Genomic DNA, 26,772 nt, shown 5'->3' on the forward strand with positions numbered 1-26,772 from the left:
TTCATTGAAAGTCACTTTATTGATGTTACAGTAATAGTAACATAGAAAACTGGATTTTTTTTTTATTAGACTCAGTTGACACTAATAAAATTGTGGAAGGATTCAGAGCCTCAAATTACAGTGACTTTTAAAAACAGCAAAATTTTGCATTTAGCTATTATTGTAGGAAGAATTATAGCCAGAACAGCCCATATAACAAAAGCACTCAGGAAAGCAGCTGCAGTGATACATTTCATGTTGGTCTTTGCCAGAACCTGGTATCTTTTAAGTAGCAAGAAGAACTTGGGAAGTGTCGATCAGCCAAGCAAAATGTAATACCTTAAGTAATGGGTATCTAAGTTTATACAAATAATTGCTCCTTCCCCTGACAGTGAAACCAGTATAGATTCTTTTCATGCTGCTATTAACACTTCACCATGGGGTAGCTCCAGATTATTTGAATTTTACTTCTCAAAAGTAATGTTTAAAGAGCTCTAGCACAAATTGATAACTATGTTGATATCATAACTAGTTTCTGAATGAAGTTGTCAGTTGGGGATGCCAGTTTGGGAAAAGAGTCCATTTTCCAGCCAGTTACAAAAGAATATGTGATTCTTCTTGTGAAGAAACTATTTTGTACTTGTACAGTTATTGTAAAAAAAAAAATTATCCTATATAAAACATTACGGGGGGGGTGTAATTTTTGCCCATAAAAAGACTGATTATGACCAGTCCCACAATTTGAATATGTACTGAACTAGAAAACTCAGGTTTCATAACCAGGCAGTGATACACAGATATAATTTAATAGGAATTTTTGTACTATAATTGAATAAATGTGTTAAATCGTATTAGCACATGGCTGTCTTGTATCATATATAGTATTGTCACTAGCACCGCTATAGTTAAAGATCTGGGCTATTTGCAAGAATTTCTATCTTGACCATAAACAACTGACCGAGGCCCTCAGGGTAAAAATAAGAAGACACTTAGGCCCAGAATGAACCATTTTTAAATCACAGAAATACAGAGAGATGGGAAAGGGAGGAGGAAAAACAAGGTAGAGAATAGTGCTTTCTTCACAGACTCATTCATCCTTTATAGGTTGGATCTTACCAGTTCCTTCTGGTGACTCATTGTATACATTTCTATAAGTTTTGCTTTTATATACTCTCCTTTTCTGTGCATTAATATTTGTACTTTTAGGAAACCCAGTGGGGCAAATTGAAGTAGCAACCCTTTGATTGTATACTTAGATTCATAAACTGTTAGATCTAGAAGAAATTCAGAGATCTAGTTCAGGGCTCCTTAACTTTTTTTTTTGTCATGAAATCCTTTAGCCCCCTTACCCTCCCCATGAATCCCCTTTCAGAATAATGCTTTGTTGCTTACATTCATAATTGAAAGAAATGGTCGATTTCAGTTAGAGGTTAGTGAAGAGAAAGATCTAATTTTTTCCCCATCCAAGTTCACAGAAGCCCTGAAATTTAACCATGGACCCCTTGGGATTATATAGTTAGTGTTGCACCCCAAATTAAGAACCCCTGATCTAGTCCAGTCCCTCACCCCCCAGTTTTAAAGATGAAGAAACAAACTTCAGAGAGTACTTGTGATTTGCTTAAGGACACAGGGCTGGTTAGTAGCAAAGCAGAGGAAGTGTCTCTCCCGTTGTTTGACACAACTATTCTGAATAATAAGACAGGTATGATAAACAGCAACATTGTGGCAGACTGAGCAAAACTGGGGAGCAGGTGAATTGAAAGGGCTTTTCCCCTAGCTGCCCAGAGGGCCCAGGTGCCCCACACCCTAAGTCAGAAGTGATCTTTAACCATTCATGCTGTTGTATCTGTTCTGAGACTGAAGCAAGATCTTGCTGCCTTCCTAGATAACAATTCCCCAACCCTGATAAACTAATCCTTTCTGATATGGCAATGAGAGAAGGCTGGAGAGGGCTCTCCTTCCCTGCTTCCTCGCTGTATATGTATGTGCTTTAATTTGCTTTCTAGCCCTCAAAAATGATTGCAATGGTGGAAATTTCTGTGATGGAGGTGGGTGGAAAAAGCAAGCCTTTGAGGAAGATGGAGAACTTTGCAGTATCTCATAGCACGCCAGATAGGTTGGCCACATGTAGCCAGTGCACATGTGCAGTCGTGTTTATAAGAACAAATCCTACCACACAAATGTAGTTACTTAGGGTCTGTGTTCTAGGATACGTTTGAAACAATTAACAAAAGGGGAGTTGTCTAAGATGGTGCTGGGCATTCATTTGCTCCACAAGTACATGGGTAGATGTTTGGGAAATACCTGTGCTTAGCAGACTTGACGGTGAGCACCTGCAAAGATTTCCCAGTGAGGCCATCCTTAACAGCAAGCATTTTGAAATGGAGGCCATGTGCATGCTGCTTGCTTATCAGTCAATTTCCATTAGAGAGTGCAGGAGTGATCAGATCCCTTCCTCCCCATGAAAATTTGCCCTTATCAAGCTGAAAGAACCCTCTTCCCCATCCATAATCTCCATAATCATAAAGGCCTATTTTATTTAGAAAAGATCTCTGATGCATGACTGCACCCCTAAAAAGATCTCTGATGAACATCTGCACCCTTAAACCAAGCACTTGGCTTGGGTCTGGAGGATACTTATGAAGGGAATGTTTTGGACAAAGGAGTTTCTCCTTGAAATCCAATCCAGGCAGCTGAGAAAGATGATCTGGGTGGCGTTGCAAATAACTGGGAAAAATATATGAGATACTGACAGGGAATTGAGGGATAAACAATATCTTGTTTCATGTATTTATATGTGTGTACATTATATATATATATATATACATATATATATATATATATATATATATATATTAGATATATAAAGTGCTAACAAAGGCAGGTTCTGCTTTAGATGAGAGGCATGTGCAGGGAATTACTGAGACCCTGCTATGTTATCCTCTAGGGAAATACTTCTCCCAATCATGCTGTGTAACAGCTGATATGGTAAAACTACTATAGATTCGTAGGGCTGGGTCTTTGAATAAATTTTAATAGAGCTTTGTATGTGAGGCTTAAGCAGATCTAAACTATGGCATTAGGAGAATGAGTTAAGGCCTGAAAGTCTAAATCAATTAAATAACACCAGAAAAAAGGGAAACAAATACTAAGTCTGGCCAGAAGATGATAATCAACAGTATAACATGAAGTTAGCTAACCAGAAGATATCTGGAGAAATATGAATTAGGGATTAGTCCCAACTTTGTCATTAACTCATTTATATGACCTTGAATGTTTCATTTGATCTTTTTAACCAAAAACTTTAAAAAAATTTTTTTTGAAATATTAGAAAAGTTCCTATCAACCTCAAGAAACTTTACTAAACTAGCCTTTTAGAAAAACCACATATCTCAATGGCCTTAATTGAAGCAAAGGTTCAGAACTAGAGGCTATTTTTCCAGCTTGATCCTACACAGACCCTTGGATTCATTAATAAGCTTAAACAAAAGCCACACAGAACAATTCTCTCTTCTTTCCTTAGGGATGATACAGGCATGACAAAAGGGTCTAGGAAACATTTTCCTAGAATGCTTCACAATATCCATGGACTGGTTGATTCTTTTCCAGTGGCCACTTTTCATGCTGGGGTTTTGCCTTTTTATGGACTATTCACCCTCCTGGAGACCATTAACTGTCATTATAGAATCCCATGGCAGTTTGTGCTTCCTGACTATAAGAAGTATGGCTATGTCAGAATGCAAGGCCACTTCACCATCAAAGCTGAGGCAGACCTTGCTTTTAGAGACGTCTCCCTGGTCACCTATATTAATTGGGGCGGGGGGAAGGGTGGCTGAGAATGAGAAGTATAATTAGCAGGGAACTTTGAACGGTTCCTTTTAATCAAGGGTTGTTTTTAAGTCCTCCAGTTGTCTTTGACACGTGGAAATTTTCTGACATTCTGTCATGGTTCAAAGCTTGAAGGACAAAGAGCTGGGGTTCAAAGGAAGAGTGTAAAGGCCCCAATATTGTTATTCTGTGCTTAGTACAACCATATTACAATGGCCTTCTGCAATGGGTCAGTTTCTTAGAATATGATTCAGGGGTTGCCTTTGTTTCCCTCCTCGGAAACAAGGATGGCACATGGCAAGAAGTTGGCTTTGGAGTCAGACCTGGGATCAAACCTACTTATTTCTTGTGTGACCTTGGCACTCCACCTCAGCAGTCACTCTCTGGGCCTCTCACTCTCCTCATCTGTAAAGGTGGGGTTAGGACTAAATGACCTTCCAGCTCTAGACCTACAAATTTATGACCCCATAATCCCTCTAAAACCAAACTATAAAAGTTGCTTGTGCTTGTGTTTAATGTTATGCACCCATTTTTTGGGTGAGTTCATCAAAAGCCCTATGATTTTAGATCTGACATACCTCAAGTTCCAAAAGAATGTGTTTCCAGTCACATTAATCATCATTAATAATCTGTGTGAAAGAACCCAATAAAATGGCATGGACTGGAAAGCCACAATATAACACTGATGACAATCACTCCACTTCTAACAACATAATCATTGTAATAAACGTAAAGTTCTTTTTCCATCACTTCTAGCTGAAGACCACCAAAGGCAGTGACCTAGACAGCTTGGGAGCTCCAACAGTGCTCATGAGCAGATTCCCAGCTGCCCACCATTGTCGATCTCCTTCAAACAGTATCCCCTGGAAGGCACATGTTCATCATTTCCATTGAAAATAACAGGTGAGGAGAAGGGAATGAAAGAAAGACCAGCCTGTGGCCACGTAGTTACAAGTGGGTTCTTTCCTTGACAAAACTGGAGCAAACTCTAACTGGACAACAGGCTCCTATGAGGTATGCTAAGTTTAAATCGTTAAATTCTTTCATCTCTTCCATGTAAGCTGTAAAGTACCCATCATATACTCAATACTGGAGAACATTCAATCCACATTAAAGTGAGAGGTCTTGTTCAAAAGCCACTTTTATTTGCACAGTCTTCAAAATCTCCTGGCCCTCCTTGGCATCGGCCATTTGGTCATGTTGCCAAATTCTTACCCTAACTTTTGCAAGAAGGTTTTGCATTTTTGATACAAGATCAACATTCAAGGCATATCATGCCCTGCCCTTTAAAATGCTCCATGTATTTTGTATTTAAAAGTGGGTGGGGTTCCTTTTTAAAAAATATACTTGAAGACATATAGTCAAAGGAAGTACATTACAGAAGCATGAACATAAACACAGTACAGAAGTCTGCTTAAGAGTGTGGCCCTCTCCATGTTGAATGCTCACATTGTTTCTATGTGAGTTCTTCCTTCATGGAAATTAATGGGGGGAAGCAAATTAAGAGGGGCAGCTAGGTGGTACAATGGATAGAGTGCTAGGCCTGGAGTCAGGAAGACTCATCTTCCTGAGTTCAAATCTGGCTTCAGACAATTCCTAGCTGTGTGACCATGAGCAAGTCACTTACTCCTGCTGCCTCAGTTTCCTCATCTGTAAAATGAGCTAGAGAAGGAAATGGAAAACCGCTCCAGTGTCTTTGCCAAGACCTCATATGGGGTCATGAAGAGTTGACACTACTGAAATGATCGAACAACAACACGCAAATTAAGAGGCCATCTTTGAAATCTTGCCTGTTCCTGTCCACTCATCTCAAGGAAAAGGGTCAAGAAATGAGGAGACTGAGAAAGAAATACAGTCCATATCAATCATCACCAAGTGTCTGATTGATTCCACCACTTGATGAGTTCATCAGAATAGGTCCCACATTTAGAAAGGCCTAGTGGGACCATCACCAACTTCCAGTCTTCTACCGGGCTGAATTGGAGGAAGAAGTCTTTTAAATTAGAATTCCTATTTTTCTGTGAATCAAAAAATAAAATTCCAGGTTCAAAATATAAGCTTTCTCCCATCAGCTGTTTTATAACCTTGCAGATACTACACACATGTGTATGGCCTCTTCAGATTTCATGTACTAGCCTACCAGGATGGAAACTTCTGGTATTCTCCAATTGGCTGAGCAGTGTCTGGTGCGTTTCTTTTGTTTTTTGTTTTTTTTTCCAGGTAACCTCTTGTTACCTAGCTCCAAATTTTCTTCGTGACTAGCAATATAAATGTGCCAGTAATAAATACTTGGAAAAACAGTAGCTGATAGAGTTAGGATTGTTGACGTTGCTGGAAGAAAAAGGTGGACAATTGGACAACCTTTAGGTCAAGGAGTTACATAGGACCTAATTTCAGGGCACCAGCTGTCACGTGCTGCTTTAGCACAATGTTGGGGGCAGGAAGCCCAGACTGGCATTTTGACGTCTTGATCAGTTACTCCAAGCCTCCAGGATGCCCACAATTTAAAGGGACATCAGATATTCTGGTCAGACACTAGTGTTGGAGAGACACATTTACATCACCGATTGCTACATTTACAATTTAACCTGCTCATCATTTTAGAAGACCATTGGATCTATAACAATGGCTATTAGTCATAAGAGACTGTTTAGGCATTTGGCAAAATACACTTGTGTGTAACAGCTGTTTTTGACATTTAAAAATGTTTACTTATGTACATTTGTACTTCTAGACTGAGAATATAAACATAAAAAGTAAAAAAGGATGTGGTTTTTAAAGTGTATGTAGGCTATTAGCCTCTCATAGCTTATAGTCCTGCAGAAAGAGTCCTGTTATGTCTTAGCCCTGCATGCTAGTTTCTACTACAGTATGTTGTTTCCTTAAACATGGAGAACAAATGAAAAAAGGCTCATGCACATAGCATTATGGTCTACGGCGAGGATGTGCTTCAGGTACCCAGTTCTGGACCCACGATTGGCCTCATTTGGCTTGCATTTCCTATCTGGGAAACTTGCCATATTGAGGACCTGTGAAATACTCGTAGTCCTATTTATCTATCTGTCATGCGGATTATCCTTGGTTCTATTCAGACTATTTGTTATTCTGTGTTATGTTATGTGATTCCCAGGGTTCTTTACATGGTTTGAGTAAAATCTAAGCCAGCAGTGGAAAAAAAAAATGATCCAGGGATGAGATCCAGCTTGCTCTCCTCCTTGGCATCTCCGTGGGTCTTTCACATCATCTGAGGAGCAGATACATTTGCGTTGACTCGGTGAGGCTGAATTTCTATAAAAGTTGAAGTAAACAGTTCCAATGTGTCACACGTAAACAGTTGGTCTTAAATGGATGTCTCCCACAGCTGCACAAAACAAAAGGGAAAACATGAGTTTAGAAAGTCAGAATCAAGTTCACCACATTCCTCATGGGATCCTAGAAAAGAAATATATTTAAAAAGGTAGAGGGAGAATGGGTAGCTAGGTGGTGCAATGGATAGAGTGCAGGGCCTGCAATCAGGAAGACTCCTCTTCCTGAGTTCAAACCTGGCTTCAGACACTTACTAGCTATGTGACCCACAACAAGTCACTCAACCCTGCTTGCCTCAGTTTCCTCATCTGTAAAATGAGCTGGAGAAGGAAATGGCAAACCACTGCAGTATCTTTGCCAAGAAAACTTCACAAAGTCAAACACAACTGAAAAACGACTCAACAACAAAGGAGAATGGGTTGGTTTTTTTTTTCAAAGGCGTGTTGTCTTAGTGATTCCAGGAAATGGAATCACTGGTCTTGGTTACCAGTATCCCTACTTGTACCTATGTTGTTGATTTAATTCATGCAGTGCTAATAAAAACCCAATTAGTGGGACAGCTAGGTGGCACAGTGGATAGAGCACCGGCCCTGAAGTCAGGAGGACCTGAGTTCAAATCTGGCCTCAGACCAAACACTTGACACTTACTAGCTGTGTGACCCTGGGCAAGTCACTTAACCTCAGTTGCCTAAGGGAGGGGAAAAAAAGACAGTCCCTGCCCTCAAGGAGCTTATAATCTAATGGTGGAGACAACATGTAAACAAATATCTATATACAGGATAAACTGTTCTTCAATCACGTCTGACTCATGTCTGTGACCCCATTTAGGGTTTTCTTGGCAAGGATACTGGAGTGGTTTTCCATTTCCTTCTCCAGCTCATTTTGCAGATGAAGAAACTGAGGTAAATAGGGTTAAGTGACTCACCCAGGGTCACACAGGTAGTAAGTGTCTGAGGCTGGGTTTGAACTCAGGTCTTCCTGACTCCAGGCCTAGCACTCTATCCAATATGGCACCACTTAGCTCCCCCTGCACAGGATAAATAGAGATAATTAACAGAGGGAAGGTGGTGGTTTTAAGAGAGGTTAGGGAAGGCTTCCTGTAGAAGGTGAGATTTTGGTTGGCACTTAAAGGAAGCGGGAAGGGGAGTCAGTAATCAAAGGGGAGAAAGGAGAGCATTCCAGGCGTGGGGGAAAGCCACCCCAGGAGAACGTAAATGTTCATTTCTGCCTTGGTTCCCTAGTGCTGAGGATGGGGCCTTGCACACAACAGTCATTTAGTAAATTTTTGTTGACATGGAGTCAACAAAGAAGTTGGACGTTTTGGGCTTCTCTTATTCAGACAATTTATTCGATTGTTTCCCTGTAAAAAGCCAAAGGCACAAAAGAAGAGCTGGACTTGGAATGAGAAAGGCAGAGTTCAAGCTTAGCACTCATCACATCCTTAGACGTTAGTTGACTGACTGATACTGCAAGGCTCCCTTTGCACTTGGCTTAGAAGCTAGTTTTATAAATACCTGAAAGCACATTCATTTCATAACCAAGACCCTCCTCTTCATTGTCTTTGACATGAAACCAAAGAACACAGGGACGGGCCTATGAGCAGGGAAGCTTGGTCCCAGACAGCAGTGACTTGCCCGCCTGCTCTTACAGGTATGACTTTGGAATCCAATTCAGTTAGATTCAACAAACATTTATTCATCATCTGCTATGTGCAAAGCAGAGGCAGCCTTGGAGTCGAGGAGATCTGGGTTTGAGCTGTGAACCTCTGACACATACTAGCTACATAACATGGGGCAGGTGACTCACCCTCTCAGTGCCCCCACACAGCTTTCAAAATCTAAAACCATGGGGCAGCGAGGTGGCGCAGTAGATAGAGCACAGGCCCTGGATGCAGAAGGACCTGAGTTCAAATCCGGCCTTAGACACAAAACACTTACTAGCTGTGTGACCCTGGGCAAGTCACTTAACCCCATTGCCTCACCCCCCCCCAAAAAAATCTAAAACCATATTGCATTGGAGTTGCCAACCAGCATCCATAGGGATAATTTCCTCATCAGGAGTGCCCCACACCAATGAAGTCACAGGTCAAGATCAATAGGGAAAAAATTGTGATAAGTCATATACCCAACCTTGGCCTCCTGGGTTTCTGATTTCACTGGCACAGGGAACTCCCAGAGGAGAAAACCCGCTCTAACAGTACAGATCAGCTCCTTCTCTATATCTGTGGTCTTGGTGTAGGATCCTTTACCTGAGGTCGGTGACTTTGTTGTTTGTCTTTTTATGTAATTGGTTTCCTTTGTAATTCTGTGTATTTCATTTTATCAGTTTTAAAACATAATTAGGAGAAGGGATCTGTAGGCTTCACAAGACCATATGACACACAAAAGGTTAAGAACTCCTACAGACAGTGGGCGAAAGTCCTAGGGGCAGGTAACTTGCCAAGGGTGGAACAGTTTATAAATGTAGCAGATGATCTTCTCATCTGAATTCCAGCTCTCTCTCCCTCTCCCTCTCCCTCTTTCTTTCTCTCTCTCTCTCTCTCTCTCTCTCTCTCTCTCTCTCTCTCTCTCTCTCTCTCTCTCTCTCTCTCTCTCTCCTCTTCCCCCTCTCTCTCCCTCCCTCCTTCTCTCTCCCTCCTTCTCTCTCTCTCACTTTCTCTCACTCTCTCTCCCTCTTCCTCTTTCTTTCTCTCTCTCTCCCCTTCCCCCTCTCTCTCCCTCCCTCCTTCTCCCTCCCTCCTTCTCTCTCCCTCCTTCTCTCTCTCTCTCTCTCACTTTCTCTCACTCTCTCTCCCTCTCCCTCTTTCTTTCTCTCTCTCTCTCCCCTTCCCCCTCTCTCTCCCTCCCTCCTTCTCTCTCTCTCACTTTCTCTCTCTCTCTCACTTTCTCTCACTCTCTCTCCAACTCTCTCCAACCCCACACTGTCCCTAACACCACACTACATCTCACACCAGGAATTAGAGATACAAAGAAAAATGAAACCATGCCTGGCCCCAGAAAACTTCTTTGGAGGTGTAATGGAGGGAATATGCCACATACACACAGAGATACAAAGTATATACAGAATTATTTTGAGATGTAGAGAATGACAGTAACTGGCAAAATGGCGGGAGAAGGGAGCAACAGGCCTGGCCTCATGGAGGAGGTGGCTCTGGAGTTTTGCTTTGATGTAAGTTTGGGATTCTACTTTGCACTGCAATAGATTTGGCCACAACAGAGACTGGTTATCACTAGTGCCAGGCAGGTTTTGTCTGTGTTCCCCTCTTATGTCTCTCATGTTGATTTATCTTTCAATGCATAGTATATCTCATCATCCAGGAGACGTTTTTTAGAAAATCATGTTTTAAGCGGAATCCTCCTTCAAATGTACTAAGAGAGCTGGCTATTTAAAGGAATCAGTTACAGGTAGAAAAAACACTCCCTAACCTATCATAGTATATCTCATCATCCTGGAGACGTTTTTTAGAAAATCATGTTTTAAGCGGAATCCTCCTTCAAATGTACTAAGAGAGCTGGCTATTTAAAGGAATCAGTTACAGGTAGAAAAAACACTCCCTAACCTAACTGCTTAAGTTGGAGTTTTCATGTATAAAATATACTCAAATTGAGAGATGCCTCCTATGCACATGAAATTGAGTGCATGGATTGTCTTTCTCAAAGTCAAAACATATTCCCTAGCATTTTCTCCCTCTCTTCAATAAAATCAAACCAAATAAAATAAAACCAAAAACGCAACCAGAGGCCAAACCAATCTCCCAAAATATTCTACTTGACTATTTTCTATAGGGTCTATTGGCTAATTGAAGACCTACACACCAGCTTCAGTAGTCAAATACTTCTGAAAAATGGCCAAGTAGACTTTACTGATTTACATGCAAAGATCTCATGCAAAAATAAATATTCTAAATATCTGATGTAAGGACTACGCCTTGCAATTTTAAACAAAGTAAGGGAAATGTAGTCTCCCGTAAAACTGATAGGATTTGGGGCTGGAAGGGACATTTGGTTAGAGTTATACACACACACACACACACACACACACACACACACACACACACACATCCTTCATTTTACAAATGAGAAAACTGAAAGCCAGAGAGATTAAATGATGTACAAAAGAATACATACACATATTAACAAATAAACACATAAAAGTAGCTGTACCTACCCTGGCACTTTGTCTGTTAGCCTTCTTCTCCTCATCAGGAAGTGGAGGCATTGGATACGGGTATTTCCTGCTAGAGGCAATAGACCCAGTAGAGGAAGAAGGAGACTTGGCAGGAGACAAAGTCCTGAGATGTTGAAAACACATGAAATAAATGGGATGTCGCTGACCAAAAGCAACCCCCACTATTTAAAAATCTGGCTCAGAACCAAATGTATTCTCTTAGTTTGAATTCTCTTTCGTATGGCATATGGTTCCCCCTGGAAATGCTCACTAACTGTTTGTGAATAGATCACGATGTCATTCACAACTCTGGAATGTTGAAAATTTTATTTCTTGACTCTCAGAATTATAATGCTTTGCCCAAATGAAATTATGGAGAATCATACTTTGCAAAACTATGGCAAGCAAATAGACCAAGTGGTCTATCGCTAGATAGGAAGATAGAAGAGCTAGTAAAAGCAAGCAATACTGATCCATTAAATAGATGATAAAAGTAATTTCTGGCTGATTTTTACCAGTCAGTGTGGGAATGGTCAAAAGAACAGGAATTGCAATTATATCTTACAAGACTCTTAAAATACAACATGACAAGTAACATTTGTTTGCTGGTCAGTCACAGAATTCATGCATTCAGAGGCCAGTCGGTTAGTTGTGAAGCTACAAAAGCAAGTACAGAAATGCTAAGAGTAAATTAGTAGGCATGCAAGCGTCAGAGAGCGCAGAGTTCCAGCCAAACAGAGTTTGATGAGAACATACAAAAATGGTCTGATTAGTCACTGCAATCAGCATTTCTGTAAGAAGTGAGTAGACTAAGCAGTAGCCTGTAAACCTTGGTATCACCGTGGACAGGACACTCTGTGTGTCAGTAAGACAGGGGGCAGCACTTTATTGACTGGAATTTTACACACATTACCACCACCATTCTCTGTCCTACCCACCATCCCCATCAATCTCCCAAATCTTTACATTCCTGTTCTAAGACAATGCGCTTTCCTAACAATGGATGTATTCCAGAAAAAAAAAAAAAAGGTCTGAAATAAGCAAATGGAAGTTACCAGTGGTCTATCCTGCCTATTCCACTTTCATTCTGCTATTATGGTGGTGAGACTTGTTACCCTGGCATCCCAAACCAACATTCTTGTCTGGGAACCTTACATCAGCTTCTGTTTTTCCATGCCATCAAATGGCTTAGAGTGACCTCAGTCAGCCCAGTGGATATCAATGGATGCTGTAGGTCCACAGGAGTGACCCAGTAAGCTACCACCACCTCTGGATTCTGGTGCTCTTGGATTCTTTTCTTTCTGTAGGTCTCCCAGAGAGCAAGGGGGTATTGGCCAAAACTGTCTGATGGGTACCAATGGAAACCTCAATATGTTTTGCTGTATGGCACACACCGAAATGACAGAGGTTGGAAGAGAGACCACCAGCTTCTGGGAGTCTGGAGAGACTTAATCCTCAAATAGCACCCAATAAAATGGGGAGGAGGGAGAACCCCTTTTGTCTTTTTTTTTTTATTTAGAGGGATAGTTTTCTCTTCACACATAAATGTCACCCTTTTTTTCACATCACAATGGATAGTGTTGGACAGAAGAACTCATTTCAAATCCTTCCTTAGACACCACTGGTCAAAAACAAAAGACAAACAGTAACTACAACAACTGGTTATGTGACCCTGGGCAAGGCACTCAAGCTGAGTCTCAGTTTCCCCTTCTGTAAAATGGGGATGATAATAATAACATCTGCCTCATAGGGTTGTTGTAAGGATCCAATGAGATAATATATGTAAAACACTCTGCAAACTTTAAAGGGCTACGTGATTATCCATTGCTTAATGAGGTTCATTTTAACGTGATACAGCCCCCTGCACAAGTTTTCTCTTTTAAAGAAAATTCATCTTTTGATCTAGAATAATGCTCAGTGCTAGAGTGGTTTGGACCATGTCTATGTAGAAATATACAAATGTTATTCGTATTGTTATTCTTATTGTTCTTCTCCCCCAGCTTTTCCTCCTTTTTCAACAGGTCTTAGTCATTTTCACCCCTTCTTAGATAAGCATAATCTTCCTACAAACCACGAGGGAGACGCTAAGATGAATACTTTCACTCTCTTCACATTTTTATCAAGGACACTCAAGTCTTGGATCATTTCCCCTAACTCTGTCCTTTGCTTCAGACTGGCCTCTGAATGCATGCAAGACCTGCCTTTAGTGGGGGCCTGCTTTTTTTTAGTTCTGTTGACATAGTTGTATATGCTATTGATTGTTGGGAGGAAGGAATGGCTAAGAGGGGTGGGAAGAGGCCATGTGGTCTATGGTGTCTAGACCCCCTCCATTCCTATGGAGCACTGAGCTGAACCACTCTAGCACAGAGCATTTTCCTAGTTCAAAAGACTAATTTCCTTTAAAAGGGAAAGCCTATGCAAGGAAATGTATCCTATTAAAATAGGCCTCTTTAAGCAATGGATAAACTGAAGCAGGATAAATGTTCTATTTTGAGATCTTCATGGGCCTCACCGACTTTAGGGAATGGTATTGATCCAAGACCAGGTTTTTAAACTCGAAGAAGGCTAGAGTTGGTAGCTTCTTAGAATTCTTCCGGGATAATTCATTCATTTTTAAGTTTTAGTGAAGAATTAAAATTTGTCTTTTATTGCAGGGGGCATGCTGTAGCATTCATGATTATGAATGAAAGATCTCTGTTGACAATTTTACAATATTGCTGGTCATGCCTTAAAGTCAATTGTCTAAATAACTGATCTTGGGTTTATCAGAGGCAGTGTGTTATAGAGAGAGAGCCCTAGCTCTGGAGTCAAAGGTCTGTGTTCAGATCTTACCTCTGAAACACCCTGTGAAACCCTGGGCAAATCATTTAACTTCCCTGGGCCTCAGTTTCCTTATTTGTAAAATGAAGAGGCTGGAAAAGATGGCTTCTGAGTCGCTATCCAACTCTAACCAATCAACAAGCATTTATTAAGCAATTGCTGTGTGTGCTAAGTACTGGAAATAAAAGAATGAAACAATCCCTACACAAGAGCTTACCTTCTAGATATATATATAGATATAGATATAGATATATAGATATATATCTATATATATATATGCATGTGTGTGTGTGTGTGTGTGTGTGGTTATCCCAGTATATGGCAAAATGGGTATATGACTGCATGGAGTGACCTGAATGATCCTGCAAAACCAGTCTACCCACTCAAATATATTCCCAACTGCTACCTACTTCAATTTCTTTCTTTTTTTTTACCTACTTCAATTTCAACAAGCATTTATTAACCTTCTACTATGTACAAGGCACTGGGCTAGACTCTAGGGAGACAGAGACAAAAATGAAATAGCCTCTTGCCTCAAGGAGCTTACAGTTTCTACTGAGGAAACAACAAAGTATACACAAAGCATACAAAGAAGGAGAAAGCAGAAAGAACTGGCAAGGTCAGGAAAGGCATCATGTAGAAAGTGGCACCTGCCTTGTGTCTTAAAGGAAGTCACAAGTAGAGCTGGGGACGGAATGCATTCCAGACATGGGGAGACAGCCTGTGCAATGGGATGGTGGTGGGAGGTGGGATGCAGAACAGCTAGCAGGCTGATTGTACTGGTGCAGAGAGTATATGAGGGGGAATAATGCTAAATAAGGCTGGAAAGGTGGATGTCACATCACAGAGAGCTCGAAATGCTAAGTAAACTCTGAGGCAATAGAGAAATGGTAAGGATGCTTTTGAGTAATAGGAGTGCCATGGTCTGATCTGTGTTTTTGCGATGCCATTTTGGCAGCTTGAGGGCAAAAACTGTTTTTGTTTTGTTTTTTATTTAGTCTGCATCCCCCACTCCTAAGAGAGTGCCTTGCACTTAGGAGGAAGCCAGTTGCTAATGCTTGTGGACTGGATCAGATTTCACAGCATGTGGGCTCTCTTTATCCAATATATTAGTTATTTAACATTTTGCAGCCAGTCTCTTTCCCTTTCTGCTGGATAGATATTCTAAGGCACTTCATTGCTACTAATCCACTTCCTTATCAGTCAAATAAAACCTGGAATCCTGTGAGAAAGTTGGCATCAGGAAATATGGCTGATCCCCACATTGGAGGTATACATAGATCAGTCTGATGTTTGGAGAGGCATGATTTCCCCCCTGCTTTATCCCAAAACATATAAAAAAGTGTTGTAGGGGCAGCTAGATGGCACAGAGGATAGGGAGCCCTGGAGTCAGGAGGACCTGAGTTCAAATCCAACTTCAGACACTTGACACTTACTAGCTGTGTGACCCTGGGCAAGTCACTTAACCCCGATTGCCTCAACAACAAAGGTGTTCTACTGTCTTTTCTGTCGCTATTTCTCATGAGTATTCCAGGAACACAGGGTCATCATCATCATCTCCCTAGTCCTGGACACGGCGCCTCTTATAATACAACCCAAGATTATAACTGCGTTTTAGGCTGCTATATAATACAACTGATTCATTAGCCTTTCAATCCTCTGCAACGGGGATATTATGAGACTGCTTCAGCTTGTAAAGCTACAGTTTCTAAAGGTGCTGCGTGCTCTTTAAACAAAGATATGTTTAGCATGCCAACTGCTCACGCAAATCACTGCCTTCAAATATTCACAAATGACCACAGGACTTATCTTCTTTCATTCCTCAGCATATGGATTATCTTGGGTAAGACTGTCACAGAAACGCCGCGTGCCTATTTCTTATTTTTCAGCGCCCACCGCTGTATACGGCACATAGTAGGCACTTAAAAACTTGTTGATTGATCACTTTCATTTCTCTGATCTCCGTCTCATCAGAGACGTGGTAACAGATTTAGCCAGCCTTTAGCCTGAAAGCAGATCATCCTTTCCAGCACTGACTTTGGGGGCTCCATCCTGCCACCAAGGTCCTGAAAGATCCAAGTTGAATATGATTGAAATATCAGCAGCAGCCTTTTTTTTTTTTAACTTTAGTGGAAAGATATCAGACCCATGATTTCATTAGTACAAGGAATTCCTGGCACGGAAACACCCTCCACTGATGCCGATGAGCCATTCCTCTGTTATTTTTGCAGTCCTAGACTCCAAAGGCTAGGCAGAATCTAGTCTTAGAGTGATTAGCCCAGAGTCACAAAGTTGGTTCCTATCAGAGACAGGTCTTCTTGACTCCAGAGCAGACTCTTTAGCCATTACAAATACTGCCTCTCCTCGTGGTTATCAGTTGTAACGTGGAGTGGAGAAGGAAGACAAGTAATAACAAATGAGAGCATTAGGAGTAACAATGATGCCATTTGCACAGTTCTTCTTAAACTTTCCCAAAGCACTTCTGGGTCTATAATTCCATCTGATCATAACAACACTCCTATGAGGGAGACAGAAGTTAAGTTTCATTATCTCTATTTTATATATGAAGAAACTGAGGCATAGCTCTAAGCTAGACCTGGAAACGTAAGGCCACTTGATTTTTTTTTTTAGGCAATTGGGGTTAAGTGACTTGCCCAGGGTCACACAGCTAGTAAGTGTCAAGTGTTTGGTCTGAGGCCAGATTTGAACTCAGGTCTCCTGTCTTCAGGGCCGGTGCTCTATCCACTGCACCACCTAGCTGCCCCCAATGTAAGGCCACTTGAGAGTGATCTTGAGGTTCCCCACATTTCCGGACTTTCAATACTGCCATGGGGTCATACCCGGGTAGACTCAGATCCCCCTAGGGGTGAATCCTTTTAGATAAGTTTCCCATCCCCACTATTGCCAATCCTCCCCACCAGCACCTCCACCACTGCCACCACCACCGCCATCGCCACCACCACCATCAGCACCCCCACAACTACAGCTAGCTCAGTTCAGATTAGTCTTCCTAGACTGGGACCGAATCAGGCCATTTAGAATCTCAAAATCCCAGAGTTGAGGGGAACCTCAGGAACCATCTAATATAACCTATACAACAATATAAACCAAACATCCTTGACAAATGACCCACCCACTGAAGACTTTTGGTGAAGGAGTATTCACTACCTCTCAAAGCATACCATTCCCTATTGGCACAGTTTCAAGTTTTTGGAAAACCTTTCCTTGCATTAAGCCTAAAATTGTCATTTTGAGACTTTTCCCCATAATTCTTATAAAATCACAAGTCTAGTCAGACCCAAACCAAACTGAGTAAGTCTACTTCCTTCTTCCATACAGTCCTTCAAATATAGGAAGGCGGCATTTGAAGAGTCATTTTTCAGTTGTGTCCAACTCTTTGTGACCCCATTAGGGGTTTTCTTGGCAAAGATACTGAAGTGATTTGCCATTTCCTTTTACAGCTCATTTTACAGATAAGGAAACTGAGGCAGTCACATAGCTAGTAAGTATCTGAGGCTGGATTTGAACATAGGAAGATGAGTCTTCCTAACTTTAGGACCAGTGCTCTATCCACTGTACCACCTATTTGCCTCATTTGAACATCTACATCTTCTCTTCTCCTGGCTAAATGTCCTTAAATCTTTCAACCAATTTTCATATAACATAGTCTACATTTCTTTCACCATTCTGGTTGCCTCCCTCTGGATACTCTCTAGCTTATCAATGTCCTTCTTAAAATGGGACCACAAGTGTTTACTCAGATCCCAGGGCAACAGGAACATCTCCCTATTCCTGGACACTGTGACGCTTACAATGCAACCTAAGATTACATTTTCCTTCTTGGTAGCCATATAACACTTGCCTCATATTGGGTTTGCAATCCTCATCCCACAGTTCAGAGGAACTAGCAGTATTTTCTCCATCTTTTACTTGGGTTGCCCATTTTATTCACCCCAAGTGTAAAACTCTATATTTATCCCTCTTCAATGTCACCTTATTAGATTCAGTTCAATGTTTTATAGTCAAGATATTTTTAGATCTTGACCCTATGGCTCCTAGCTCCGTGTTATCTGTAAATCTGGCAAAAATTCTACCTATTCAAATTATTGATAATGATATTAAACAGCATAAGATCAGGTTCAAACAGATCCCTGAACCTCTTCCCCATTCCAACTTCAAATGGAAGTATTAATGAATGAATTAATGAATGATTTCTCTTTCTAAGTGACCATTCAATGAACTCCAAATCCACCTAACTCTGAACCATCTCTCTTCATTTTCCATAAGATTACCATAAGAGACTTTATCAAATGTTGCCTAAAAACTAGGTGACATATTACAGTTAGGGCATTTTCCTAACCTATCAGTCTAGTTCACCTGTCAGAAAAGAATATGAGAATAACTTGACATGACTAGTTCTTGATGAAGCTTCTTTGCATCTGTTAGCTCCTTTTCTAGACTTTCACTGGGGGCCATCTCCAGTCGTCCTGATCCATATCTGGCCACTGGACCCAGATGGCTCCGGAGGAGAAAGTGAGGCTGGTGACTTTGCACAGCCCTCCCTCACTTAAATCCAATTCACTTGCAAGTCATGGCATCATCTTCCTGATGTCATGGTCCTCTTTGAGAACAAAGGACAAGCAACAACAGCAATACTTACACTCACCATTCCTTTATTAATATAGCACCTCCTGGAATCTTGGTTTATACAGTTAGGTCCTGATTAGTGCAAACGACAGGGCAAATTCCATGAAGTGGATGAACTTGCACTGTATTTTTCCATTGGGTTGAAGTCAATTCTCATATTTTACATACAATTTTTGACTAGTGCAAATTCAAAGAATGTAGACACTTTCTTTATAGGGTTCACTATTCACACTTTATCAGGACTTAACTGAAGTTTTCAAGAATCTGTTTTCTTCCCTTTTAGGGGAAAATCTGGATACTTTCCTCTGTCTAATCCATCATGATCTTTCAAAGGCAGCCAGGGGCTCAAAACTTATGTATTTTGGTATCTGAGGATGTAATTTAGATATCATTCATCTAAATCTTGTAACTTGAATTCAATCTCTTGACCTATCTTGGGTATCAGTTCACTGAAGCAGCTAGGTGGCATGGTGGATAGAGCACTAGGCCCAGGACTAAGAAGCCCTAAGTTCAAATCAGGTCCCATATACTTAACTAGTTGTGTGACCTTGGGCAAGTAAATGCTGAGTGCAATGCCTAGCACATAGTAGGTGCTACATACATGCTAGCTATTGTTGCTATTGTTATTTGACCTTTGTTTTTCTTTTTTTTTTATTGCTCTTTTAAGGTCACAGATTATTCTCCCTGAAAACCCCCTCAAGAGGTAGGCATGAGGCAAACACCAGGGCAAGATGTATAAATTCTGGGTGGGTCTGAGGTGCTCCTTGGATAGATACACAGCTACCAATTCTATATGTGCTATCTCATTCTTCAAGGCTACTGGAACCACCAATAAGACCAGCAGATGGGCTTACAAAAAGACCCTCAATAACCCTAATGAGACACTCTAAAAAAAAAGGCGAATAACAATCAAGAGCAAGGACACCTTCTGGGACTCTAAAGTAACACGGCTCCCACCACCCCTATATCCTTTGAACTCTGTTCTCAATGCAGGGGGTAATGATTCTTCCCCTGGCTGCACCAAGGTCTGCTGATGTTCTGTGGTTGTCCTTTCTGAGGGTACCACAGTCACATCAGAGCCAGAGAAGCAGCTAATACTCAAACATTCTAATTATCCAAGCTAAGCCTTTTGGTAGGGGAATCCAGCTGGACTTACGATGGTTCTGGAGGAGAAAGTGAGGCTGGTGACTTTGCACAGTCCTCCCTCACTTAAATCAATTCACTTGAAAGTCATGACCTCTCCTTCCCGAGGTCATGGTCCTCTTCAAGAACAAGGACAAACAACAATCTATGAATAGTAGTAGCTGCCCCAATGGGAACCCAACTGGCCAATTCCAGTTGGGCAACACAGGTCCCTCCCTCCCTCTCTCCCTTCCTTCCTTCCTTCCTTCCTTCCTTCCTTCCTTCCTTCCTTCCTTCCTTCCCCTTCCTCCCTTCCCTCCTTCCTTCCTTCTTTCCTTCCTCCCTCCCTTCCTTCCTTCCTTCCTTCCTTCCTCCCTCCCTTCCTCCCTTCCTCCCTCCCTTCCTTCCTTCTTTCCTTCCTCCCTCCCTTCCTTCCTTCCTTCCTCCCTCCCTCCCTCCCTTCCTTCCCTCCTTCCTTCTTTCCTTCCTTCCTTTCTCTCTTTCTTCCCCCTTTGTCCACATAGGGAATCATACTCTGACCTGTGATTGCTCTGCCCAAAGGAATGTAAATTTTGATCTCTGAAACCTAGCAAAGGTATCTTGGGTCTAGGGGCTAGATTTCTTTGTTAAGGACCATGCCTTAAACCTAAATCACTCTGGCTCTCATCGATTGGCCAACAATCAAAAAAATCTCCCAGCCCTGATGGCTCAGAGTATAAATAACAATTGTTTCTGTTTTGGCCAGAAACTCGGAGGGTCTTCCCCTCCCAGATTGATTATATTTATTTTTTCACTAGGTAAGAGAGGCCATTCTTTGCCTCATTTTTATCTACCCTCGATCACTGAATGGGCATTGCCTCATACAAACTGAGAGCTGGGGAAAGATCTTAGCTTAAAAATGCCAAGGTCTCCCACTGCATCTGGGGCCATCTCCAGTTGTCCTGATCTAAATCCCACTACTAGACTCAGACGGCTCCAGAGGAGAGAGTGAGGCTGGTGACTTTGCACAACCCTCCCTGACTTAAATCCAATTGACTTACAAGTCATGACATCTCCTTCCTGATGTCATGGTCCTCCTCAAGAACAAGGGACAAACAACAGAATGGAAACAGAATAACAGAGTAGAAAACAAACAGTACAGGTACTCTATCTTAGGCACTGAATTTTCTGTCATATAAGCCCGCTACAGTCAGAGAATCTTACTCTGGAAGTCAGGAATCATATAACAGGAGAGACTAACAACGTATTCTTTACTCTTAGAGGTTATTTTATTGACAGATGTAGCCTTGAAATCTCAAGAGGCAAGAAAAGCAGAGCTGAGCTTAAGCATGGGGTTGCTATAAGCATAAGCCAGGGAGTTGTGGGTACACCCAAGATACCCTATGTGAGGTTAAAACCACAGGGAAAGCAAGACTCATTCCTACCGCCTTAAGACATTTTTTTTTCATTGTAAAGTTCTGGGACAGTTCATTGACTCACCAAAGCCACAGAGCCATCAAACTGGCCGATCTCCAAGACTTGCAGCAAAGGTCGTTCCCCTCCCGCCATGTTATCTCAGAGTGGCACAACCCTGGGTTGTAGTCTTCTATTAAGCTATCATTAACAACTGCTTGTAATCAAGACATGGCTTTTCAATGATTTACCAAACCTCTATTTGACCCATCACTGCAGGAGCCTATTTCTAAGGAGAAAAAAGTGGCCACCTTGTCAGCGGGCACACTAGACATCCTCTCAAACTGCCCGGAAAGCTTTGCACGTGCAATTGGGATATGGAGGCATTTTCCCACCCATATTTCGTGCATCCATGCAGCTTCTGGGCAGATGAAGACTTGAGGCCTGATCCCAAAGACTATGAATGACTCTGGGAGCAGTATAAACGACTCAGCTGACCTTGTGGACAGGAAACACCTCTTCCGGAGTACCATTTTGTTAATTATCATGAATAGGCATTAAATTAGTTCACTAAAAATAATGGCCATTCATTTGGTCTAGGACCAAACAAGTTTTGGGGGAATGACGGTGGGGTGGGTAGAACAAACTAGAATCTGCCCATAAGCCTTAGAAATATAGGGCTAAGGGTGAACAACAATTTAAAGAAACTGTAAAAATGATCTTACCGTCTTGTTGACTTTGGCCATCTTGGGAGCTGTAGGTGAGGGTGGGATGTTTGAATAGAAGCACGTGTGTGTGTGTGTGTGTGTGTGTGTGTGTATGAGGGTCCAGTGTGGGAAGGTAGGATATGTCCAAGGGTGAAGGTAGAGGCAGGGTACACGAAAGTGAGTGGACGGCATCTCTATGAAGTCAGGCAGGGGGTTATGCCATGGGTAGGGTATATGCAAATTATGAGTCAAGCTAAAACGCAGGTAGGCCTAATCATTTTCTCAAACTATTTGCAAGGTCATTCTAAATGGTACCCTGGAAGAGAAAGTCCACCTATGTGGGTGCTTAGTGCACTTTCTCTCTCTCTTTTCTAAAATTTTGATTGCTTTAAAATCTTGCCTGAGAAATACCAGCTCTAGTCACTTATCTGAAAGTGCTCTTGTAAGCTGCAGTGAAAAGAGAAGGTATTTAAGGACCCCTTTTTTCCCCTCTAATGATAGCTTTCTTTGCCTTCAGTGTTACCAAAGTTAAAAATGAGGACCAGCCTATGGGAAAATACAAGGATGAACAGTGGTTCTTGTCAACTGAATACTAGAAACACAATTCAGAGCTGCTGCAAATGGTTTTTGACTTGTAGAGTTTCACAGAGTCCAGTTCCATGATCTAAACAGGAGACTGGGTAGCCTCTGCAATGTAAGAATTACAGTTCATACATGTACAAGTCAAGAGCATTGATTTCTTGAAGCTTTTGGCCTTCACTTGAAGTGGCCTCCACAGAGGAAGCTCAAGTATCCAGAAATTTTGTCAAGAGCTGAATTTCTTATTGGCGTGAAAACTGTGAGAAGCAATGTAGCATTTACTCTATAAAGGGCCAATTCTTGGAGTTAGGAAGACCTGGATTCCAGTCCTGTATCTGACACATACTAGCTCCATGTGGCCATGAGCAAGTCACTTATACTCTCAGTGTCCCAGACAGCTCTTTTAAAGACCATGAAGTCTTCAGGCTTTAGAAGAAGGGGGTTTCCATACTGGGAGATCCCCATACCGATGACATCTCAAGTCCAGACCAAACATAACAATAATAATTAATAATAATAATGAAGATTGCTTATATTATTGATAATCCATAAAAATGATTTGAAAATATATTCTTGGTGTAACTGTTACTCAACACCTAGTAATCATACTAACCAGAAAGTGCTGAAGACCACCCTCTACATGTTCACATGCAGTCATCATGCTTTCAATGAGCTTCATGGTTATAGAAAAAAAATCCAATCCATTGTTTAAAGGAGGTAAAATTCCACAGCCTTCTGTCATCCTCTTATCACTCAAATTTAGGATGCCCTCTCTAGTAGAGGCAATGGGCAGGGAGAAGGCATTATGGAGCCATTGGATTAGACATACTAAATTTGGGTTGGGTTAATGTTTCTTTATTAGTGGAAGGTATGTCTCATGCCTGTAAAACACTATTTAGCATAAAATGAAGAGGAAGCTACTAAAAAGCTAGAGAGATGGTAGGAGGAGAAGACATGCACTAATGACACCCCTTTCAAATGGTTTTATTTGAAACATTCAGAAAAGAAAGAGAATTGCATGGAAAGCCAAAAACAACAACAACGATAACAACAAAAAAGAAGACAGAGACCAGAAGACTGCAAATGAACAAGGAGCCCTTTCCACACACAGGGACTTGTATTGAGAGATACAAGATAGAGAGTCCAGCCCTGCCCCAGTATTATTCAGTGCTGGGGGTGGGGTGGGGTGGGGTGGGGAGGGAGAAGGGGTGTGGAGCTAGTTTGAAAAGAATAGAGAATTAATTAACCAAATACCTAAAGTATGGTCCTTCAGAGTTTTTATTCACATCTTCTACCCACTTAGCTACATTATATTCTCTTTTGAACCATGGGTTTAAATACCTGCAGAAAGCAATGGAAGGAACAGAGAAAGCAGAAGAACAAGATAGAAAAATCTGAGAACACACGGGACAAGCTTAGCAAGGATGTCTTCCCCCTTCAAATGCAAACAAACCAGGGTGGATGGTGGGTGGTGGATGGGGATGAGGTGGGTGGTGATGAGATGCCCATCTGTACAAGGGCATCATATACAAGGGGGGGAGGGCGCAAAATCTCAGCTACAACAAGGCTCGAAGCAATCACTTTGGAACGTAGTCAGTGTATCAAGAGAACAGTTTCCTGTGGGCTCCCTAAGGGACTCCAGGTTCTTTTCTAGACAACTGCTCACAGCCCTTCACAGTCTCATCTCCAAATGATTTTACTCCGACCATTTTCTGTTCAACGGCTCTGGCCATTCAGAGTGCAACAAATCAAATTTACTACCTGGAGAACAGGAAACTTTAAGAATACCACAAAACAGAAAAAACCTCTGACTTTAGGGCCAGAGATTTAGAGCTAGGAAAGATACCTTTGTGGTCAGCTGGCCCAGGAGTTCTTAACCTGTGGTTTGTGAACTTGTTTAAAAAATTTTTTTAATAATATATTTCAACATAATTGGTTTCCTTTGTCATCCTAGGCATTTCATTGTATGCATTTAAAAATACTATTCTGAGAAGGGGTTCATAGGCTTCACATATCTGCCAAAGGTGTCCATGACCCAAAAAAGGTTAAGAACCCCTGATGTAGTCCAACCGATTCATTTTACAGATGAGAAAACTGAGGCCTATAAAGGGATGGACTGATTTACTCAAGGTAACATGGGTTACAAAGGACAAATCCAAAATTCGAACCCATGTCCTCTGGCTCCAAATCCAGTGATCTTTTTACATAGTACCACCGGTCTGCCTTCTTTCACAGGGGAAGGAAAGACCTCTCATATCCTGCTCTACTCTTCTCTCCATCCAGAAACAGTGCTATACAGGGAGTCTCTAAGAGACTCATGCCTAAGCAGCAATGAGAAATCAAGTCCTTGGATTCCAGAGCCATTAGTACTACTGCCATCCTGGGAGGGCTCCATAACAATGACTGAGGATGGAGGGCTCCATAATAATGATTGAGGATGGAAGGCTCCATAACAATGATTCAGGATGGAAGGCTCCATAACAATGATTGAGGATGGAGGGCTCCATAACAATGACTGAGGATGGAGGGCTCCATAACAATAATTGAGATGGAGGGCTCCATAACAATGACTGAGGATGGAGGGCTCCATAACAATGACTGAGGATGGAGGGCTCCATAACAATAATTGAGGATGGAGGGCTCCATAATAATGATTGAGGATGGCTCCTGGTGTTTAGTTGCAGCTGCAATGTACATCCCCTCCCTCTTTTGCGCATTCCAGCTACAGTGATTCAGGTTGCAATTAAAAAACAGCCCATGAGAGTCACCAACTCTATTTTAAGTTGAGGGTCTGGGGTACAAGGTCATCATAAATGGCTCATCACATTTCCTTCCTGAGAGAAGCACTGTGTACGTCTGAACACATACCTGGAGGGATCACCCCCCCAAAAAGAGAAAACTTTAGAGAGAAAAATTCCAGTCTCTAGAGGATTGGTTTTTAGTTTTGAGTTTCATTTTTAGGGCCAAATGAACATCCCTTTGGGTTTTTGTACCTGCAAAAAAATTGTAAGTGCAAACAATGGAGCATGAGAGGAGTCAGGAGGCCTGGAGGAGTTTTCTCATCAGTAACACAAATAGATTATGTCTTTTCTATTGCCCACATCACAGAGGCATTATGGGAATTGATGAGATCAGTCCCATAAAGCCATGTAAAGGCCTTGGAAATAAGCCAGAGCCAAATATAAAAACATGTGGTTTTATGATGACAAACCATCTTTATTTAGTTCTCAAACAGCTGTTTACAAGTGCATTTGATTTATACTCATTACTGTAATTGTTTTTTTAATTTTTTAAAGCATATCAGATTTTTCTTTCTCTCCAGATTTGACCCTTTCTCTCTTCCCTTCATTTTTAAATGTACCCAACATGTTACACCATTGAAAACTAGAAAGTTCAGTCTGTGAAAGAAGGGTTTGTTTGAAGAGCTTCTGAGACCATTTTTGCCAATGGATACGCTGTCCCCCAAGGGAGGAACCAGCTTGCAACAGAGCCTTGCTGTTAGCCACAACCACCTTCAATGGGTCTTTTTTTTTTTACAGAGAGAGCAAATCAAAACTTGCTTGAAGCTCTCAATAGAGTCTCTGAACCCAAAGTAAAAAGTTGAAAAAGCCAATACAGCCACAGATGAAGTAAGTGCTAGTTAAAGCTCTGGGCTGGGGGAGGATATTAGAGAAAGCCCATGCAGCTGTTACCAGGTAAGACACTGACATAGCCATACCACGAACCGAGACACTCACAGGCCCCCTGCAACTGCAGGGACCTGAAGGCCAGTTTGCTCCCTGCGCTTCAAATGCAAATTCGATGGACAAATCATCGAGACAATGGCCATAAGGAGGAGCTTAAAGCTACAAGGCTTGACATTCACAAGGTCAGCTTCACTCTTTCCAACTGGGTAGCATTTCAGAGAGTTGGAATCTCTTTACTTAAGGCCGTGGAATAGAGCCTTTCACTTGCTTCTTGTAGGGATCTGCCCAGTAAGCTTTTGCGTATCATCCCAATTATCTCAAGGCATGGTGGTTGGATTAATGGAATTAAATAAAATTGCCCTGAAACCTACCTACTTGGCCTACGTGACTTAACTTGGCCTCATAGAGCAGCATGCAGAAATGCCTCATACCCAGGCTTGAGAGTTTTTTGTTTTTTGTTTTTTAATTCTTCAGGCTGGAAAGGCAGGGAGAGCTTAGCTAGCGCCGGCTGCATCAGGAACATCTCCAAGCAGTCACAG

The 26,772-nt window shown here is 41.6% G+C and overlaps 1 protein-coding gene across 3 annotated transcripts in view; it reads right to left on the bottom strand.

The window, feature by feature from the left end:
- ADAM22 (ADAM metallopeptidase domain 22) overlaps positions 1-26,772 on the bottom strand; it is a 276,346-nt gene continuing 249,574 nt past the window's right edge. For 2 of the 3 annotated variants that reach the window (XM_078151853.1, XM_078151856.1), the window contains exons 30-32: positions 23,802-23,888; positions 11,281-11,404; positions 1-7,168 (exon numbers count right to left, since the gene is read on the bottom strand). In XM_078151853.1, coding sequence (XP_078007979.1) covers positions 7,148-7,168; positions 11,281-11,404; positions 23,802-23,888 — 232 coding nt within the window. In that variant the 3' untranslated portion in view covers positions 1-7,147. The remainder of the gene's footprint in view (positions 7,169-11,280; positions 11,405-23,801; positions 23,889-26,772) is intronic. The other variant, XM_078151849.1, reaches the window with a different exon arrangement.

This window comes from Phascolarctos cinereus, unplaced genomic scaffold, assembly GCF_003287225.1.
Source record: "Phascolarctos cinereus isolate Bilbo 61053 unplaced genomic scaffold, phaCin_HiC Scaffold_1;HRSCAF=81, whole genome shotgun sequence".
Taxonomy (NCBI): Eukaryota; Metazoa; Chordata; class Mammalia; order Diprotodontia; family Phascolarctidae; genus Phascolarctos; species Phascolarctos cinereus.